The sequence below is a fragment of the Pseudophryne corroboree genome, chromosome 6 (genome assembly GCF_028390025.1).
Source record: "Pseudophryne corroboree isolate aPseCor3 chromosome 6, aPseCor3.hap2, whole genome shotgun sequence".
Lineage (NCBI taxonomy): Eukaryota > Metazoa > Chordata > Amphibia > Anura > Myobatrachidae > Pseudophryne > Pseudophryne corroboree.
In genome coordinates this window covers 298,792,152-298,806,715 of record NC_086449.1, presented here as the reverse complement: position 1 = coordinate 298,806,715, position 14,564 = coordinate 298,792,152, and the positions used below count along the sequence as shown (strand labels likewise).

General features: G+C 43.7%; 1 protein-coding gene across 1 annotated transcript in view; it reads right to left on the bottom strand.

Annotated features, from left to right (window-relative positions):
- The window catches only part of LOC134932100 (tetratricopeptide repeat protein 24-like), a 270,982-nt gene that overhangs the window by 114,374 nt on the left and 142,044 nt on the right, over window positions 1–14,564 (bottom strand). Inside the window, exon 7 of the mRNA XM_063926170.1 lies at window positions 14,330–14,394. Within this exon, the coding sequence (XP_063782240.1) occupies window positions 14,330–14,394 (65 nt within the window). The remainder of the gene's footprint in view (window positions 1–14,329; window positions 14,395–14,564) is intronic.

Below are 14,564 nucleotides of genomic sequence, written 5' to 3'. Positions count from 1 at the left end.
CAACATTTTTTCACAGTGAGAACAGCAGGCACATCCGTGCCGCTTTGAAACGACACCCAACGTGCACGTTTCACATCAGCTTCCTCAGGGCAAAAAAAAAGCTTGCCCTGAGGAAGCTGATGTGAAACGTGCACGTTGGGTGTCGTTTTAAAGCGGCACGGATGTGCCTGCTGTTCTCACTGTGAAAAAATTTTGTACAATTTTTTAAAAAATAGTAATAATATTTATAATAGAACCAGGATTAGCACACCAGAATGGAAAGCTATTTAGAAAATATTTAGATAATGTATTTTGTTTTCTATCTAAAAGTATCTGAGGAGAATCTTAATGTGGATAGCTTACACACTGAATCATGATAATTACAAACGGCTCAGTTGTTAATAACAGACGCTCGCTAACATCCTAGTTTGTCTGTGTCCTGTATGCCGACTATTATTAGACCCTAGACGGCATCATAAATCTAAGTGATCTAATTAAAATTATCTGTGAAAAATTTTTTTGTAGACACAAAGACAGCTCATATATTGAACCATGCTAAATTACAAGTGCTTTAGCTATCAGTAACAGATATCTGAGGACACTCTGGTCTGTTTGTATCCTGCATGCGGTATATTATCAAAATCTTAGAATGATTTAATAAATTAATATATCCCAATTGTAGGGTTTGAGGACAATTGCAGCGTGTGTATATGGACAGTTTACATACTGGATCACGCTAATTATAAGCAGCCCAGCTGTTAATAGCTGACGCCCGCGGATACTCGGATCTATTTTGTGTCCCGTATGCTGACTATTATTAGGCTTAAGACGGCATAATAAATTAATGTGCCTTAACTATAAGCACTTGTTCTGATGCATATATATGAACAGCTCATATACTGAACCACGTTAAATTATAAGTGGTTCAACTGTCAATAACAGGCGTCTGCGGACATTTAAGTCTATTTGGGTCCTGCCTGTGATATATCATTAGATTCCAGGTGATACAATAAATTAATTTGCTCCAATTGTAGTACTTGAGGATAATTTCAGTGTGTGTAAATGGATAGCTCACACACTGAATGAAGTTAATTACGAGCGGCTGAGAGGTCCGCAACAGATGCTCGCGGACACTTTGGTGTGTTTGTGTCTCTTATGCTGATTATTATTAGATCCCAGTTAGCATAACAAAATAATGTGTTTTAAAGATATTTGTGGACAATTTTAGTGTACACACATAGACAGTTTGCATTGGGAATAACGCTACATTACAAGCAGCTCAGGTGTCAATAACAGATGTCTGCGGATATTCCGGTCTGTCTGTGTTATGCATGTTGTATATTATCACATCTTAGATGACGCAACAAATTAACATGCTCCAGTAAACAGTAAAACTCATATCAAATCTGTCCTTAGTGGTCACAATACAGCGGTGGTTAGGAGAATCGTAACACTGTCAGAACTGATTAGACAGTGATACTAGTTTCAAAATAATCATAACACTGCTAGACCTATTTAGACACATTATATCTTATCCTCATAAACCTAGCAAGATAATCTGAGACACAGATCCTGGTTCCTACAAAAATGCAGTAATTTTTCTATATAGAGTATAATGATCAATCACACATAGTGAATACAGTAATTCTTCTATATAGAGTACAATGATTAATCACACACAGTGAATACAATTTAATACAATTTTTATTTATTATAAAGATATATTTCATTAATAAAGATATATTTCATTAGTCAAGACTTTTTCATATATTTCACATCACCCTTTTTTATTGGTTGATAATAAAAGTTATATTTTATATTTATTAAAACTAATCAAAACTTTTTTCTTTGTGCGCCAACTAAGAGACAATCTTCTCTGTCCCTTTTTTTATATATATATATATATATATATATATATATATATACTGGTGGTCAGCAAAATTCTGCACTGTCCTCCTACTATATACTGCACACAACTACAATGCAGCACAGGTATGGATGGATAGTATACTTGACGACACAGAGATAGAGCAATGGACTACTGTACCGTACTGCTATATATATACTGGTGGTCAGCAAAATTCTGTACTGTCCTACTATATACTGCGCCCAACTAAAATGCAGTACAGGTATGGATGGATAGTATACTTGATGACACAGAGGTAGAGCAATGGACTACTGTACCGTACTGCTATATATATACTGGTGGTCAGCAACATTTTGCACTGTCCTCCTACTATATACTGCGCACAACTAAAATGCAGCACAGGTATGGATGGATAGTATACTTGACGACACAGAGGTAGAGCAATGGACTACTGTACCGTACTGCTATATATATACTGGTGGTCAGCAAAATTCTGCACTGTCCTCCTACTATATACTACAATGCAGCACAGATATGGAGCATTTTTCAGGCAGAGAACGTAGATATTTGCAGCACACTGAGCACAGATATTTGCAGCACACTGAGCACAGATATTTGCAGCACACTGAGCACAGATATTTGCAGCACACTGAACACAGAAACTGAGAGAACGCAGCCACGTCCTCTCGCTATCATCTCCAATGCACGAGTGAAAATGGCGGCGACGTGCGGCTCCTTATATAGAATACGAATCTCGCGAGAATCCGACAGCGGGATGATGAAGGTCGGGCGCGCTCGGGTTAACCGAGCAAGGCAGGAAGATCCGAGGCTGCCTCGGAACCATGTAAAATAGGTGTAGTTCGGGGGAGTTCGTATCTTGACGAACCGAACCCGCTCATCTCTAATTTCAACAAATTGACCACCCGTGAATCCTGGTTAAGCGAATGAAGGGCTCCATCCACAAGTCCCACATGCCTAGCGGAATCGCTCCATTTTAGCTCCTCCTTCAATGCCTCCAGCTGCTTCTGCAAAAGCCTGATGAGGGGAATGACCTGACTCAGGCTGGCAGTGTCTGAACTGACTTCACGTGTGGCAAGTTCAAAGGGTTGCAGAACCTTGCACAACGTTGAAATCATTCTCCACTGCGCTTGAGTCAGGTGCATTCCCCCTCCTTTGCCTATATCGTAGGCAGATGTATAGGCTTGAATGGCCTTTTGCTGCTCCTCCGTCCTCTGAAGCATACAGAGGGTTGAATTCCACCTCGTTACCACCTCTTGCTTCAGCTTATGGCGGGGAATGTTCAGGAGTGTTTGCTGGTGCTCCAGTCTTCGGCATGCGGTGGCTGAATGTCGAAAGTGGCCCGCAATTCTTCGGGCCACCGACAGCATCTCTTGTATGCCCCTGTCATTTTAAAAAAAATTCTGCACCACCAAATTAATTGTATGTGCAAACCATGGGACGTGCCTGAATTTGCCCAGATGTAATGCACGCACAATATTGGTGGTGTTGTCCGATGTCACAAATCCCCAGATGAGTCCAATTATTATTATTATTATTACATTTTATTTATAAGGCGCCACATGGGCTTCGCAGCGCCGTACAAAGGACAGTACAGGGAGACAAAACAAAGCATTACAGTAAATAAATAACAGAAATAGAGTACAGGTAACAGAGCACCACACGTTCTCAAGACATAATACAGCTAAGATGTAAGTATTGATGGAGTGATCATCGTACTACTAGAGGCTGGTGGCCATAGATGGAGTTAAGCGTTAACTAGCAGGGTAAAGATGGTCGTTGAGTAGGGGAGAGCTGCGAGTGAAATGTGTCGAGACGAGGGCTTAGATAACAAGAGAAAAGAGGGCCCTGCTCTGAAGAGCTAACAATCTAGTGGGGAGGGGCGACAGACAGATGACAAGAGGTGCAGGCAAGTGGGAGGTAGCTAGATGGCAGTATGCAAGCAAAGCTGAGGTGTTCACGGCATGAGGCAGGGGGGTGGAGGCGCGGCTTCAGCACTGGGTTATGCATCGGGAGGGTATGCTTTGATGAATAGGTGGGTTTTTAGTGCCCGTTTGAAGCTTTGCTAGGTCGGGGAGAGTCTAATGGAGCGGGGGAGTGCGTTCCACTGAAGGGGTGCAGCACGGGCAAAATCCTGAACTCGTGCATGGGAAGCAGTGACCAGGGCGGTGGAGAGGCGATGGTCATTAGTCGACCGTAGGGGGCGGGAGGGAGTATTAAGGGAAAGGAGGTTGGAGATGTAGGGAGCAGTGGAATTAGAGATGGCCTTGTATGTGAGGGTGAGGAGTTTGAAGAGGAATCTGTAGGGGAATGGGAGCCAGTGTAGATTTTATCGAAGGGGAGTGGCAGATGTGGTGCGGCGGGAGAGGAAGATTAGCCTAGCTGCGGAGTTCAGGACAGATTGGAGGGGAGCAAGATGGGAGCAAGCGAGGCCAGTGAGGAGAACATTGCAGTAGTCAAGTCGTGAGATGACCAGTGAGTGGATGATGAGTTTAGTTGCACTCTGGGAGAGATATGGCCTGATACGAGCAATGTTGCATAGCTGGAAACGACAGGATTGTGCCAGAGCTTGGATGTGGGGTGCAAAGGAGAGGAAGGAGTCAAGAGTGACGCCCTAGCAGCGGAGTTGGGGAACGGGGCAGATGGTGGTGTTGTCAACAATGATGGAGATATTGGTCGGGGGTGTTGCTCTGGATGGGGGGAAGATGATGAGTTCAGTTTTGTCCATGTTGAGCTTTAGAGAGCGTACAGACATCCAGGAGGAGATTGCGGAGAGGCAGCTGGAAACCTGACAGAGGACAGATCAGGAGATGAGAGGTAGAGTTGTGTGTCATCGGCATTGAGGTGGTATTTAAGGCCAAATGAGTTAATGAGCGCACCCAGGGAAGAGGTGTACAGGGAGAACAGAAGGGGTCCAAGGACAGAACCCTGAGGGACACCAACAGGAAGGATGGAAGGGTGTGAGGTGGTGCTGGAGGCAGACACAGAGAAGGAGCGGTTAGTAAGGTAAGAAGAAAACCAGTCAAGGACAGTGCTAGAGAGGCCAGCATTTTGGAGTGTGCGGAGGAGGAGAGGATGATCTACGGTGTCAAAGGCAGCAGTGAGGTCCAGAAGGATGAGCAGAGAGAAGTGGCCCCTGGATTTGGCTGAAAGCAGGTCATTGGTGACTTTCACCAGGGCAGTCTCAGTTGAGTGGAGTTGGCGAAAGCCAGATTGTAGTGGATCGAGGATGGAGTTGATGGAGGCGAAAGGGAGAAGAGAGATGGGGCGGTAGTTAGTGGGTGATGAGGGGTCGAGGTTGGGTTTTTTGAGAATAGGTGAGACCAGAGCATGTTTGAATGGCGAGGGGAAGATGCCGGTAGAGAGGGACAGGTTAAAGAGGTGAGCAAGGTGGGAGCAGGAAGTGGGGGAGAGGGAGCGGAGAAGACGGGAGGGAAGGGGGTCCAGGGGGCAGGTGGAGGGGGGGGAGGATAAGATGAGGGAGTGGACTTCCTTTTCTGAAGTGGGACACGCACAATATTGGTGGTGTTGTCCGATGTCACAAATCCCCAGGAGAGTCCAATTGGGGAAAGCCAATCTGCGATGATGTTCCTCAGTTTCCGTAAGAGGTTGTCAGTTGTGTGCCTCTTATGGAAAGCGGTGATGCAAAGGGTAGCCTGCCTACGAACGAGTTGGCGTTTGCTAGAAGCTGCTACTGGTGCCGCCGCTGCTGTTCTTGCTGCGGGAGGCAATACATCTACCCAGTGGGCTGTCACAGTCATATAGTCCTGAGTCTGCACTGCTCCACTTGTCCACATGTCCGTGGTTAAGTGGACATTGGGTACAACTGCATTTTTTAGGACACTGGTGACTCTTTTTCTGACGTCTGTGTACATTCTCGGTATCGCCTGCCTAGAGAAGTGGAACCTAGATGGTATTTGGTACCGGGGACACACTACCTCAATAAATTCTCTAAGTCCCTGTGAACTAATGCCGGATACCGGATGCACGTCTAACACCAACACAGCTGCCAAGGCCTGAGTTAACCGCTTTGCAACAGGATGACTGCTGTGATATTTCATCTTCCTCGCAAAGGACTGTTGGACAGACAATTGCTTACTGGAAGTAGTACAAGTGGTCTTCCGACTTCCCCTCTGGGATGATGATCGACTCCCAGCAGCAACAACAGCAGCGCCAGCAGTAGTTGGCGTTCCACTCAAGGATCCATCGGAAGGAATCCCAGTCAGGAGAGGACTCGTAAGACTTGCCAGTGACATGGCCTGCAGGACTATTGGCGTTCCTGTCTAAGGAGGAAATTGACACTGAGGGAGTTGGCGGTGTGGTTTGCAGGAGCTTGGGAACAAGAGGAAGAAGGGATTTAGTTGTCAGTGGACTGCTTCCGCTGTCAGCCAAAGTTTTTGAACTTGTCAATGACTTCTGATGAATGCGCTCCAGGTGACGTATAAGGGAGGATGTTCCTAGGTGGTTAACGTCCTTACCCCTACTTATTACAGCTTGACAAAGGCAACACACGGCTTGACACCAGTTGTCCGCATTTCTGTTGAATAATTCCACACCGAAGAGGTGATTTTTTTGGTATTTTGACCAGGCATGTCAATGGCCTTATTCATCCCATGGACAACAGGTGTCTCCCCGGGTGCCTGACTTAAACAAACCACCTTTCCATCAGAATCCTCCTGGTCAATTTCCCCCTCAGTGCCAGTAACACCCATATCCTCATCCTGGTGTACTTCAACAGTGACATCTTCAATTTGAATATCAGGAACTGTATTGTGGGTGCTCCTTTCAGCACTTGCAGGGGGCGTGCAAATGGTGGAAGGAGCCACCTCTTCCCATCCAGTGTTGGGAAGGTCAGGCATCGCAACCGACACAATTGGACTCTTCTTGGGGATTTGTGATTTAGAAGAATGCACAGTTCTTTGCTGTGCTTTTGCCAGCTTAACTCTTTTAATTTTTCTAGCGGGAAGATGAGTGCTTCCATCCTCATGTGAAGCTGACCCACTAATCATGAGGAACATAGGAGAGGGCCTTAGCCGTTCCTTGCCGCTCCGTGTCGTAAATGGCATATTGGCAAGTTTACGCTTCTCCTCAGACGCTTTTAATTTAGATTTTTGGGTCATTTTACTGAACTTTTGTTTTTTGGATTTTACATGCTCTCTACTATGACATTGGGCATCGGCCTTGGCAGACGACGTTGATGGCCTTTCATCAACTCTGCCATGACTAGTTGCAGCAGCTTCAGCACTAGGTGGAAGTGGATCTTGATCTTTCCCTATTTTACCCTCCACATTTTTGTTCTCCATTTTTTAATGTGTGGAATTATATGCCAGCTGCAAGATACAGCAATGGCCTACTGTACTGTTCTACTATATACTGGTGGTCACCACAATGCAGCACTGTACTACTATATACTGGTCACAACAATGCAGCAGATATTGAGCACTGATCAGGATACTAGAACTGAGTCTGACACAGAGCTGCAAGATACAGCAATGGACAACTGTACTGTACTACTATATACTGGTGGTCACCACAATGCAGCACTGTACTACTATATACTGGTCCCCAGAATGCAGCACACTGAGCACAGATATTGAGCTTTTCAGGTAGAGAATGTAGCCACGTCCTCTCCGCTCAATTGGCAATGCACGAGTGAAAATGGCAGCGACGCGCGGCTCTTTATATGGAATCCGAATCTCACGAGAATCCGACAGTGGGATGATGATGTTTTCCCCCGTTCCGGTTTTGCGTGTTAGGCAGGAAGAACCGAGGCTGCCTCCGACCTGTGTAAACCACGTAAAGTTCGGGGGGTTCGTATCTTGACGAACTAAACCCGCTCATCTCTAATACATACATACAGTATATCAGACCCTTTCTCACTCAGGATGCCACTAAGACCCTTATCCACTCACTGGTCATCTCCTAACTGGACTACTGTAATCTTCTCCTATCTGGCACCCCTGACAAATAGGTGGAAGTGGATCTTGATCTTTCCCTATTTTACCCTCCACATTTTTGTTCTCCATTTTTTAATGTGTGGAATTAAATGCCAGCTGCAAGATACAGCAATGGCCTACTGTACTGTTCTACTATATACTGGTGGTCACCACAATGCAGCACTGTACTACTATATACTGGTCACAACAATGCAGCAGATATTGAGCACTGATCAGGATACTAGAACTGAGTCTGACACAGAGCTGCAAGATACAGCAATGGACAACTGTACTACTATATACTGGTGGTCACCACAATGCAGCACTGTACTACTATATACTGGTCCCCAGAATGCAGCAACGATATTGAGCACTGATCAGGAGAATAGAACCGAGTCTGACATGGAGATGCAAGATACAGCAATGGACATCTGTACTGTACTACTATATACTGGTGGTCACCACAATGCAGCACTGTACTACTACAGTATATACTAGTCATGACAATGCAGCAAAGATATTGAGCACTGATCCGGAGAATAGAACTGAGTCTGACACGGAGCTGCAAGATACAGCAATGGACAACTGTACTGTACTACTATATACTGGTGGTCACCACAATGCAGCACTGTATTACTATATATTGGTCCCCACAATGCAGCACACTGAGCACAGATATTGAGCTTTTCAGGTAGAGAATGTAGCCACGTCCTCTCCGCTCAATTGGCAATGCACGAGTGAAAATGGCAGCGACGCACGGCTCTTTATATGGAATCCGAATCTCACGAGAATCCGGGGATGATGATGTTTTCCCCCGTTCCGGTTTTGCGTGTTAGGCACTAATGGTGGCTACCGGACGCACGCCTAACACCAACATAAGTGTCAAGGCCTCAGTTATCCGCTTTGCAACAGGATGACTGCTGTCATATTTCATCTTCCTCACAAAGGACTGTTGGACAGTCAAGTGCTTACTGGAAGTAGTATGTACAAGTGGTCTCCCGACTTCCCCTCTGGGATGATGATCGACTCCCAGCAGCAACAACAGCAGCGGCAGCAACAGCAGACGTACCACTCAAGGATCCTCCGGAGGAATCCCGGTTAGGAGAGGACTCCTCAGTTTTACCAGTGACATGGCCTGCAGGACTACTGATGTTCCTGACTGAGGAGGAAGTTGACGTTGAGGGAGTTGGTGGTGTGGCTTGCAGGAGCTTGGGTACAGGAGAAAGAAGGGATTTAGGTGTCAGTGGACTGCTTAGGCTCTTACCCAAAGTTTCACAACTTGACACTGACTTATGATGAATGCGCTGCAGGTGATGTATAAGGGAGGATGTTTCAAGGTGGTTAACATCCTTACCCCTACTTATTACAGATTGACAGAGGCAACAGATGGCTTGACACATGTTGTCTGGATTTGTGGAGAAATAATTCCACACCGAAGAGGTGATTTTTTGGTAGTTTGCCCAGGCATCACAATGGGCTTCTTCATCCCACGGACAACAGGTATCTCCCCCATTGCCTGACTTAAATAAACCACACCACCATCAGTAGCCTCATCGTCAACTTCCTCCTCAGCGCCAGCAACACCCATATCCTCATCCTGGTGTACTTCAACAGTGACAGCTTAAATTTCAATATCAGGAACTGGACTGTGGGTGCTCCTTCCTGCACTTGCAGGGGGCATGCAAATGGTGGAAGGAGCCACCTCTTCCCGTCCAGTGTTGGGAACGTCAGGCAGCGCAACCGACACAATTGGACTCTCCTTAGGGATTTGTGATTTAGAACGCACAGTTCTTTGCTGTGCTTTTGCCAGCTTAACTCTTTTCATTTTTCTAGCGGGAGGATGAGTGGAATTATATAGCAGTATCACGGGAATTATATGGCAATATCACAGGAATTATTCGCCGGTATCACGGGAATTATATAGCAATATCACAGGAATTATACGTCACTATTCATAGAATTATATGGCAATATCACAGGAATTATACGGCAATATAACAGGAATTATACGTCAGTATTCCGAGAATTGTACGGCAATATCACAGGAATTATATGGCAATATCATAGGAATTATACGCCAGTATTCCGAGAATTATACGGCAATATCACAGGAATTATACACCAGTATCACGGGAATTATATGGCAATATCACAGGAATTATACGGCAATATCATAGGAATTATACGCCAGTATTCCGAGAATTATATGGCAATATCACAGGAATTACACGCCAGTATCACAGGAATTATATGGCAATATCACAGGAATTATATGGCAATATCGCAGGAATTATAAGACAGTATTCCGAGAATTATACGGCAATGTCACAGGAATTATAAATCAGTATTCCGAGAATTATACGTCAAAATCACAGGAATTATACGGCAATATCATAGAAATTATACGCCAATATTCCGAGAATTATATGGCAATATCAGAGGAATTATATGCCAGTATCACGGGAATTATATGGTAATATCATAGGAATTATACGGCAATATCACAGGAATTATACGCCAGTATTCCAAGAATTATACGGCAATAACACAGGAATTATACGGCAATATCATAGGATTTTTTTACACCAGTATTCCGAGAATTATACGGCAATATCACAGGAATTATACGGCAGTGTCACAGGAATTATATGACAATATCACAGGAATTATACCCCATTATTTCGAGAATTATACGGCAATGTCACAGGAATTATATGCCAGTATTCCGAGAATTATACGGCAATACCACAGGAATTATAGGTCAGTATCACGGGAATTATATGGCAATATCACAGGAATTATACAACAATATCACAGGAATTATACGACAGTATTCCGCGAATTATACGGCAAGGTCACAGGAATTATATGCCAGTATTCCGAGAATTATATGGCAATATCATTGTAATTATACGACAGTATCACGGGAATTATACAGCAATATCACGGGAATTATACAGCAATATCACTAGTATTATACACCAGTGTCAAGGCCTCAGTTATCCGCTTTGCAACAGGATGACTGCTGTCATATTTCATCTTCCTCACAAAGGACTGTTGGACAGTCAAGTGCTTACTGGAAGTAGTATGTACAAGTGGTCTCCCGACTTCCCCTCTGGGATGATGATCGACTCCCAGCAGCAACAACAGCAGCGGCAGCAACAGCAGACGTACCACTCAAGGATCCTCCGGAGGAATCCCGGTTAGGAGAGGACTCCTCAGTTTTACCAGTGACATGGCCTGCAGGACTACTGATGTTCCTGACTGAGGAGGAAGTTGACGTTGAGGGAGTTGGTGGTGTGGCTTGCAGGAGCTTGGGTACAGGAGAAAGAAGGGATTTAGGTGTCAGTGGACTGCTTAGGCTCTTACCCAAAGTTTCACAACTTGACACTGACTTATGATGAATGCGCTGCAGGTGATGTATAAGGGAGGATGTTTCAAGGTGGTTAACATCCTTACCCCTACTTATTACAGATTGACAGAGGCAACAGATGGCTTGACACATGTTGTCTGGATTTGTGGAGAAATAATTCCACACCGAAGAGGTGATTTTTTGGTAGTTTGCCCAGGCATCACAATGGGCTTCTTCATCCCACGGACAACAGGTATCTCCCCCATTGCCTGACTTAAATAAACCACACCACCATCAGTAGCCTCATCGTCAACTTCCTCCTCAGCGCCAGCAACACCCATATCCTCATCCTGGTGTACTTCAACAGTGACAGCTTAAATTTCAATATCAGGAACTGGACTGTGGGTGCTCCTTCCTGCACTTGCAGGGGGCATGCAAATGGTGGAAGGAGCCACCTCTTCCCGTCCAGTGTTGGGAACGTCAGGCAGCGCAACCGACACAATTGGACTCTCCTTAGGGATTTGTGATTTAGAACGCACAGTTCTTTGCTGTGCTTTTGCCAGCTTAACTCTTTTCATTTTTCTAGCGGGAGGATGAGTGGAATTATATAGCAGTATCACGGGAATTATATGGCAATATCACAGGAATTATTCGCCGGTATCACGGGAATTATATAGCAATATCACAGGAATTATACGTCACTATTCATAGAATTATATGGCAATATCACAGGAATTATACGGCAATATAACAGGAATTATACGTCAGTATTCCGAGAATTGTACGGCAATATCACAGGAATTATATGGCAATATCATAGGAATTATACGCCAGTATTCCGAGAATTATACGGCAATATCACAGGAATTATACACCAGTATCACGGGAATTATATGGCAATATCACAGGAATTATACGGCAATATCATAGGAATTATACGCCAGTATTCCGAGAATTATATGGCAATATCACAGGAATTACACGCCAGTATCACAGGAATTATATGGCAATATCACAGGAATTATATGGCAATATCGCAGGAATTATAAGACCGTATTCCGAGAATTATACGGCAATGTCACAGGAATTATAAATCAGTATTCCGAGAATTATACGTCAAAATCACAGGAATTATACGGCAATATCATAGAAATTATACGCCAATATTCCGAGAATTATATGGCAATATCAGAGGAATTATATGCCAGTATCACGGGAATTATATGGTAATATCATAGGAATTATACGGCAATATCACAGGAATTATACGCCAGTATTCCAAGAATTATACGGCAATAACACAGGAATTATACGGCAATATCATAGGATTTTTTTACACCAGTATTCCGAGAATTATACGGCAATATCACAGGAATTATACGGCAGTGTCACAGGAATTATATGACAATATCACAGGAATTATACCCCATTATTTCGAGAATTATACGGCAATGTCACAGGAATTATATGCCAGTATTCCGAGAATTATACGGCAATACCACAGGAATTATAGGTCAGTATCACGGGAATTATATGGCAATATCACAGGAATTATACAACAATATCACAGGAATTATACGACAGTATTCCGCGAATTATACGGCAAGGTCACAGGAATTATATGCCAGTATTCCGAGAATTATATGGCAATATCATTGTAATTATACGACAGTATCACGGGAATTATACAGCAATATCACGGGAATTATACAGCAATATCACTAGTATTATACACCAGTAACACTGGATATATGGCAGCAGAGGACACCACCACTGTGACTGGTCACTGGACTGATGCTGCACAAAAGAGACACTACCCCTGGTCTGATGCAAAACAACACAGCAAAACTGCAAGGGACTTATACAGCAGCCAGCAGCACTTGGGACATATAGCAGCAGAGGACACCAACATTGTGACTGGCTGGACTGATGCAGCATAGGACACTGACTACACTGGACTGAGCAGTCCAAGACAGCAGTAGAATTGCCACCCCACTTTCCCGCGCCCACACAGACACTGAGGACGGAGACACGTCCTCTCACTATACTCTCCGAGACCGAAGTGAAAATGGCCGCGACGCGCGGCTCCTTATATGGAATCCAAATCCCGTGAGAATCCGACAGCGGGATGATGACGTTTTGCCTCGTTCTGGGTTCCGAGTCAGGCGGGAAAACCCGAGCCTGACTCGGAACCGGACTTGAATGGTAAAGTCCGGTAGGGTTCGGTTCTCAGAGAACCGAACCCGCTCATCACTAGTTTGTACCCTTGCATTGTCAATCTATCATCCAGATACCAAAAAATGGCAGTCTGTTACAAGTGACCTGCATCATTCTTCATGCAACATATTGCTTAATCTGATACTTTGTACCTATTCCTTTGAAACAAAAACACTAATCCTAGGTTCCTAGTACACTTTAAACTACTTTGTATGTGGCTACAAGGCAAATAAGATGCTAAATTTATTAAAAAGTATGAAAGTCCAGAAATTGCTACCCATGGTGGAACGTCTAGTGCCATAAGCCACAAAAAGGATAAGTGCATGAGAACACATCTATACCACTATAGCTTACCCTATTTGCCATTTCATACTTGGGAACTGTCTTATTATCTACTTTGAATATTGCAACTTCTCTAAATAAAAATTCAGTTTGTGCTATGCCTCAGGGAATACACATCTAATGTTCCTAGAAGCTGACGGAGATGAGCTTAGAAGAATTTACTGCACTGATGGAGAAATTAAAAACCGAGAAGAGTAAACTAGAGCATCATAATGGTGCTTATGTTTTAAACGTGTCTAGGTGACAGTGGGATGAAAGCGTGCCATGGACCAGAATTTCTTAAAAGTTCTTGTAATATGACACCTAGTGGCTATAATGTGTTGGTGCATGGTACCAATCTAAATGAATTCTGCAATTTTACAGTTGAGGATTACAGATTTTATCTTGTATCCTTTAATTAATCTTGTATCTAAGCTGTAAAATAGAAAGTGAACTAAGACCATTTCTATGCTTAAGAACTTAAGATTTCTTGACAGATTTGACACCTTAAATCGCGGTTGATCTTAGCTCACTCAGAGCTATGAGACCTGGAGAGAAGAGATTTGAAATCTAAAAGTTATTTTCACGTCAGCCAGTCTTAAGAATTTATTGTTTAATAGCTGTACTTCTGTAACTCACCAGGATTCATGACACTGAGAGGTGATGGATTTGCAGGCATCATTAACATAGTTGCTAGGAGATTGCTGTGGAAAAAGAAGTACAATTTTTATTTTATCACTGGCAGCAGCATTAGATACAATTATAATTCCATATTCTTTTATTTTGTTATGGTTTATTGTCATTTTGTGAATTAAATATTTAATTTGATATTGCCCTTTTTTCAAGGTTCTATTAACTGTAACAGTTCAGGAAA